Source organism: Entamoeba nuttalli (genome assembly GCF_000257125.1).
Source record: "Entamoeba nuttalli P19 unplaced genomic scaffold asmbl_3331, whole genome shotgun sequence".
Taxonomy (NCBI): Eukaryota; Evosea; order Mastigamoebida; family Endamoebidae; genus Entamoeba; species Entamoeba nuttalli.
Window position 1 is genome coordinate 1 of NW_008576003.1, and position 7,423 is coordinate 7,423.

General features: G+C 24.2%; 4 protein-coding genes across 4 annotated transcripts; 2 read left to right on the forward strand and 2 right to left on the reverse strand.

Moving 5' to 3' along the window:
- Positions 1 to 902: 902 nt before the first annotated feature.
- ENU1_063570 (elongation factor-2 kinase, putative) lies at positions 903 to 2,111 on the forward strand (the record flags this gene model as incomplete). The annotated part of the gene is made up of 1 exon (XM_008858209.1): positions 903 to 2,111. One exon carries the CDS (start codon positions 903 to 905, stop codon positions 2,109 to 2,111), a length of 1,209 nt encoding a protein of 402 aa, XP_008856431.1.
- A 166-nt stretch (positions 2,112 to 2,277) lies between these two features.
- ENU1_063580 (formin 2 family protein) lies at positions 2,278 to 4,857 on the forward strand (the record flags this gene model as incomplete). The annotated part of the gene is made up of 1 exon (XM_008858210.1): positions 2,278 to 4,857. One exon carries the CDS (start codon positions 2,278 to 2,280, stop codon positions 4,855 to 4,857), a length of 2,580 nt encoding a protein of 859 aa, XP_008856432.1.
- Positions 4,858 to 4,863: 6 nt separating this feature from the next.
- Positions 4,864 to 5,346, reverse strand: ENU1_063590 (competence/damage-inducible protein, putative; the record flags this gene model as incomplete). Its single annotated transcript, XM_008858211.1, has 1 exon — positions 4,864 to 5,346. The coding sequence occupies one exon, from the start codon at positions 5,344 to 5,346 to the stop codon at positions 4,864 to 4,866; it is 483 nt and encodes a 160-aa protein (XP_008856433.1).
- Positions 5,347 to 5,900: 554 nt separating this feature from the next.
- On the reverse strand, positions 5,901 to 6,254 carry ENU1_063600 (BRAC1 domain containing protein; the record flags this gene model as incomplete). The annotated part of the gene is made up of 2 exons (XM_008858212.1): positions 5,901 to 6,134; positions 6,180 to 6,254. The coding sequence occupies 2 exons, from the start codon at positions 6,252 to 6,254 to the stop codon at positions 5,901 to 5,903; spliced, it is 309 nt and encodes a 102-aa protein (XP_008856434.1).
- Between the last annotated feature and the right edge of the window lie 1,169 nt (positions 6,255 to 7,423).

Here is a 7,423-nt window from a genome sequence, read left to right on the forward strand (position 1 = left end):
TTTTTCTTTGCTAATTTTCGTACCCTTTCTTTTTTATCTCGTTGCTTAATTATTATTTATATTCATTTGTTTATCTTCATTTCTGAACATTAACCATATTTCTCTATTTCAGTACATTGTTCATTTGTTATTACCAATTATTGTCCCATTCATATCATTATATTTGTTGTTTGTTTATTTTTTTATTTCTTGGTGTTCTTAGTCATTTAATTTAGAATATACCATTTTATTCATTAATATTCTTAAATGGATTCGTGTCGTTGTCAAATAAACCACTTGCCCTTCTTCAAATAATGTCATTCTACTACTTCGATGGTATTCAAATATAATTGTTGTAATTTTTATAGATGTTTTGTGTTTTTAGTTGATAAAATTTCTCTCTCTCATTACAAAATAAAAAACACATCAATAATTTATTAGACAGTAGTATTTTGTCGAGAAAGATTTAAAGAATGCACCAAAATCATTATTTTAAGTAACTTTTCAATCCATTAACCTTATTTCTTTCAATTCCACTTCAATATTATTTTTATTAAACTTTCTGATACATTTTCAATATACGCCATAATACATTGAAATCAACTATTCTTATTGTATTATTAGAATAACTTGAATAGAATTGTTCTATACATTAAAATAATTTTTATTGTTTAAATAATTTAATGTTATTAATGACATTCACAGAACAACACAAAGAAGAATAAATGTTGAATAAAATGAAAAGAGTTTTGATATAAAGCGATATTTAAAGAATAAAATTGAGGAATAATAAAAAGGAGAGTTTTTACTATATAAAAAAAGAAAAAGTTAATATTTCATAAATAAAAATGAAAAATAACAAGATATTCAAAAAGAATAATAAGACGTTCAAAACTTAAAAAAAATAAAATTATAAAACAAGAATGGCAAGACAGCTCGACCTTGTACTTTTAGTAGATACAACAGGATCAATGGGACAATATCTATATTCAGCACAAAGCAATATAAATAAAATAGTTAATACAATAACAAATTCAGAGAAAATAGATTTAAGATTTGCTATTGTAGAATATAAAGACCATCAACCAAATCAACAACAATTTGCATTAAAAAAATATGATTGGATGAATGATATAAAAGATATTCAAAATGCAATTAATCAATTAAGTGCATATGGAGGTGGAATGGATGGACCTGAATCAGTTACTTGTGCATTTGATTGTGCAGTTAATCTTGGGTATAGAGGGTATGCAGCTAAAGTAATAATTTGGATTGCTGATGCACCACCACATGGATTTAATATTCAATATGATGGATATCCTAATGGATGTCCATGTGGAATTGATTTTCAAGAAGTTGTATTAAAAGCAATAAAAAATGATATTCAAATTTATTCAGTTGCTTGTGAACCTATTAGACCAATTTATAGACATTTTAGAGATTTAATGAGAGCCGTTGCTATGATGACAGGAGGTCAATTTATTGCTTTAAATTCTGCTGATTGTCTTGCGGATGTTATTATTGGTGGTTCTTTAGAAGAAGTTGGGATGAATTTTGTGATTCAAAAAATAGAAAATGATTTAAATAACACAGAATCATTTAAAACTAAAACAAAAAATGAACAAGAGAAAGAAATTAGAAAAGCAATTGCTGAATATTTTAAAGAAAATTCTACATTAAAACAAATAAAAATTAATTCTATTTTTAAAGGTGAATTACCTGAAATTCCTAAAATCTTCTTTACAGCAACTACTTTTAAAGAACTTGTTGATGTATTAAAAACAAGAGAGCCAAATGTTTATAAATTTAAAGATTCATTTAAAATTAAAGAATATATCCCTTATCCTCAACCGTTTTGGGATAAAAATGGATTGAATGAATATCAAAGAAAAACTCAGAACCTTTGGTCTAACATAAATACAAAACATATTAAAATGGAAATGTGTGATGATGATGAATATCAAAATTATTATGGAATAGGAAATACTCCTTCAGAAAATATCAATATTCCTAAAGAAATTCCTGAAGACTTTAAAGAAGGTGAAATAGTTAGAATTAAAGAAACAAGTGTTGGTGTTGAACATCAAAACAAAATTTTTGAACGTTTAAAGAAAAGACTTGAACAACAGTAATGTTTCTCTTTAAAAAAAAATGAAAATAAAGTTTTGATTTTTAAGTTATATGATTTTATTTTTGATATAAGTTTTTAGAGGTAGAAGATTTTTTTGATAACTATTTAAAGATTATTTTTTTGATATGAATAATCTCAATAATTAGTTGAATATATTCAATTGAACAATGAAACCAAAAAATGTTATTGTTATTACTGACATTCCTAATGTACCTCCAAAAACATTTGAATATCAAATTAATCCAGTTTTAATACTTAATGAACTTGTTTTTGATATTTGTACTAAAATTAATTTAAAAGACTCAGACAATTATTCAATTTTTTTGAATGGATTACCTATTACACCAACTACACTTCAAACAATTCCAGAAAAATCAACAATTTCACTTTCACTTGCATTAGATTTTGCAGCACGTCAAGCATTTGATCAATTACAAAAAGCATCAAATGCAGAAGTATTAAAAAGAGTGTTATTTTTTATGAGACAAAAAATAACATTAACGATGTTTGTAAGTGAATTTACACGATTAGGAGGTATTGGACTTATTTTAGAAAAAATAATGAAATATGAAGGAAATGTACAAAGTTATGGATTAACTATATTAAGAAGTGCAATGAGTTTTGATAGTGGAATGAATGAAGTAGTAAAGAATGAAAAAATTATACGATTTTTATTTTCAATGATTGATGAAGGAGTAATTGCAAGTGTTTGTAGACAGTCACTTGAATTACTTTTTGTTGCTATTCATTATGGAGGATTTAATATCATGTGGAAGATTGTAAAAGAGAGAGCAAAAGACAGAGATGAATTACCATTAGCAAATGTTGTTAAATTGTTAAAAAGTGGAGATATAGAAACTGTTGGAAATTCATTAACATTGTTATATGGAATTTTACATGTTGCACCACAAGAAAAAAAATATGGAATTAGAACTAAATTAAAATATCAAGGAGTTCATAAAATAGTAGAAGAACTAAAATCTGGAGGAAGTAAAAAAGAACTTAAAGAGCAAATAACATTATTAGAGAAATATTTTTATGGAGATGATGTAAGAAAAGAAAAAAAGTCATTAGCCAAAATGATCAAAAAAGAACAAGACAGAATGAAAAGAGTTAAAAATGAAAATACTTCTAAAAAAAGAACCATTGAAATTATTAAAAAAGAAATAGAAACTATTCAAGTGAAAATACCTATTCTTAATGATGAATTAGAATTAATGAAACAACAAGCAAATTCATTAGAAAAAGAAATAGAACCATTAAAAGAACATGTGTTAAGAAAAAATATTTTAAAATTAATGAAAAATATGACAGATGATGAAATTAAAAAAGAATGGGTGAAATATAAAGTATTAGTTGAAAGTGTTGAAAAAGAAAAAATTGCTTTAAATTCTCAAATTGAAGAAATGAAAGAAAAACATTTAAAAATAATAAATTCTTCTTTTGGAAATTCAACACTTTCTTTAAATAAAAATTCACCTAGAGGAAAAGTTAGAATGACTAAATTCCTTGAAACAAGAAGAACAATTAATAGAAAACCTTCTGATAATCAACATTTTAGAAAACCTGAACTTCCTCCACAACATAATATTATTAGAATCCCTTGGAGACGTATTCTTTTTACTCCAAATCCAAAAAAACCAACTATTTGGGATGATATTAAAATTCTTCATGTTAGAGAAAAACAATTACAAACTTCTTTTCTTACTTCAGTCTCAGTTACTAATATCTCTTTCATTTTAGACCCTTCAAAATTAATTGCTCTTTCTGTTTTATTTGCAAAACAACCAAATGAATCAAAATTCTTTGAAGCATTCACTCATATGTATTCTAAAACATTTGATACTAAAACATTTGAATTAGTTAAAAAAATTATTCCGACTGAAGCAGAAGCTTTTCAATTATTTAGTTCAAAAACATTAAATATACCAGAAACTTTATTAAAAAGATTAGCTTTAGCTAAAAATTTACCTACTAAAATTGCTATTTGGTCACAAGTTACTGTTTTAGAAAAAAGATTAGATGAAGTTAATGAAAAAATATCTTGTATTGAAACTGCAGTTAAAGTACTTAAAAAAAGTTTTGGATTTAAAGAAGTATTAACTATCATTACTTCTTATAATCATCAACTCAACTTATTTGATAGCAATAAGGGATTTGATTTAACTTGTCTTTTAAAACTAAAAGATCTTAAAACTAATACTAATGAAACGCTATTAGATTGTATCATTTCAAATCTTTCTAATATTAAGATTTTATTACGTGAATTTAATGAATGTAAACCAGCAATTCTTGTTGAATTAAAAGAACAACTTGATATGACTCATTCTTTAATTGATGAATTAAATAACTTAAAAGATATAATGAAAGAATTGGCTGAAGATGATTTAAATATTGCCTCTAGTGAAGTTGGTAGAGTTAAGAATAAAGCATTAGAAATTTTAGAAATGGGAGAAAGAACACAATCTTCGTTTTATTCCTTAGTTTCATGGTGTATGGGAACTACTGAACATCTCGATTATTTTGATACAAAAATTTTCTTTGGTTTAATTTCTACATTCCATGCACATTTATTAATGAGTAAAGCATTAATAAAAATTAATGCATATGAACAAATGAAAAAAATGAGAATGACAAGAGGTAATTGTTTATCAGAAAATGAAACTAATTTGATGGTTGAAATTATTGATAAAATTCGTTCTGGTGAAATTGGAAGACAAATGCTTAAAAAAACGACTTCTAATTAATTTTTTTTATTCTTCTTTTAATAATTCAAGTAATAAAGATAAAACTTGTCTTGTTGCTTCATTGACATTACTCAAACGGTCTGATTTAAGATGTAACTCTCTCTTTTCAATTCTTTCTTTTACAATTACACAAATATAAATTAACCCAACTTTACTTTCTTCTAATGATGGTGATGGTCCTGCATATCCTGTGATAGAAGCAGAACAATCAGACTTCATAATTTGTTTTACTCTTTCTGCCATCTCTTGTGCAACAACATAACTCACTTCTGTATATTTATTAATACTTTCTTGAGATACACCAAGAACTTGAGCCTTAACTTCATTACAATAAGCAACAATACCTCCACGAATAACAGCTGATGACCCCGGAACAGAAGTTAGGTTTGATGTAATTCTTCCAGCACTACAACTTTCTGCTGAAGAAAAAGTTAAATGCTTTTTAATTAACAAATGAATAATTTCTTCTGAGAGTTGTAAACAATTCATTAATAAAAGACAAATAGATTTTGATTTATAAAAAGAGATAAAAAAATATTAAGTTCTTATAATGTTCTAACAATTAATTTCTCTTATTCTTTCTCCATAACTTTTTTCTCTTTTCTTTTAAATAACAAAATAGTTAAAAATAAGATTATATCTTTTTATTTTTAAGATATAATTGACTTTATTGTGTTTATTAATACTACAAATATCAACAAAACCAAAAACCTCTTTTTTTTACAACTATTTTATTGTTCCTGTAAACATTTATTTTTCTTCTTCTTTTCTACTTTTAAGATAACTAAAACAAATGTAGTTTCATCTCAAATTAAGTTTCATTTATACTCTTTACGAAATGTGATAATAAGTCCAATGTCTTAAAATAGGTAGAACATTTTGTTTCTATCACTAAATGACTTTTAAGAATGTTAAATTTCTTGTATTTAAGATGATATGATTTTGTCATTTTCTTTTATTTTAACAAAAATAAAATTATTTAGGAAAATGAAGATAAGGTTGTAATAAATCAAGTTATCAGTGAAATAAATTACAGACAATCGTTACATATCAAAATTGAGGACATAATGATTAATAGAAAGAAGGCGTCGTTCAGCTATACAATCAAATAACCATTGGTGAGATAACACCGGAACTCCCCATCGTAAAGCATGACTTGCTTTATCACTTGTCAACCCCTTTGATAATAAAAAAGTCACTGACTTACTTTCCATATCTTCCATGTAAATACCACCACATAATTCAACCATTCCACGAAGTAACAACCGTTCGTCGCTCTACAATATTAATACTTTTGGAGTATAATAAAAAATATACCAAACACTATAGCCACTAACACAGATAATATGTCCTCCTAAAAATTGAAGGTTTGATTCACATAATGGTTGTGTTGTCATTCTCACTACTTTTCTTTTTGTTTTTTTCTGGTTTAAGATCTTTACTTTTTAAGTTTTTGTCTTAAATAACAAACAGTTTTTTTATGAAAAGTTAATAATATAAAACAATACATTAAAAAGTGTTTTTTAAAACAACAAATACTTTATAAATAACTTAAGGATAAGTTACTATCAATAAATCTGATATAAAAGAAGGTAAAAAGAAGCAAGGATCAAATAACATTTATTGAACTTGTTACTTTAAACATAATATAACTTAAAAAAAAGAAAATCATAAAAACATAAATTTATATTATTATTTCAAAATAAAAATCATTATTAACATTATATCCAATAACAGAGCAATAAATTAGAGTAAAGTAAATTGTTTTTATTATATTATAATAAATTGATATAATTGATTTTGATTTAAACGACATTTTGTATAGATAATATTGTTTTACAATTATTTTAATAACTAATATAATACCAATAAAATGAATCATTATTATAGATAAAATACTACTATTTAATGAAAATAAATATATAACTAATATGGTAATGAAATAATAAATTAGAAATTGAATGTCTTTTTTAAGAGTGGAGTTATAATAATTGTAGTTGAAGAAAAATTAATTTAACAGTTTGACTGTATTATTTTCAGTATATATTATGATAATATAATATGATGAATATTTTATTCATAATATCTGTGTATTGAATATATTATTAATATTTAAATAATACATTCTTATACATTATTATTTAATAATTGAGTTAAAACATTAAGCGTAGTTATTGCTTATGAAACAAAATAAGCATTATTTTCTGCTATTTTATATTAGTTCTTTCATTCATATCAAAGTGTTATGAAATGTTCATATTCTCTCATTCTTTTGCTGTTATAATCTTGTTATTTTTGTATTTTAAATATTTTAAATCCTTCGTGTTTAATATTTTCATTCATTTTAATTATTATGATTTGTTTTGTTGTAAAAAAGATGTTGATATTCTTTTCAACAAAATGCATTTGATATTCATTTATATTCATATGAAAATGAATATTTATAACAATATGATAGCGTTTTAATATTTTCTTTATAAACACAAATATCATATACACATCTAATTCCAAACAAATATTCATCTGTTTGATTATTTAAATAAAATTCACATTGTTGTTCTTTAAT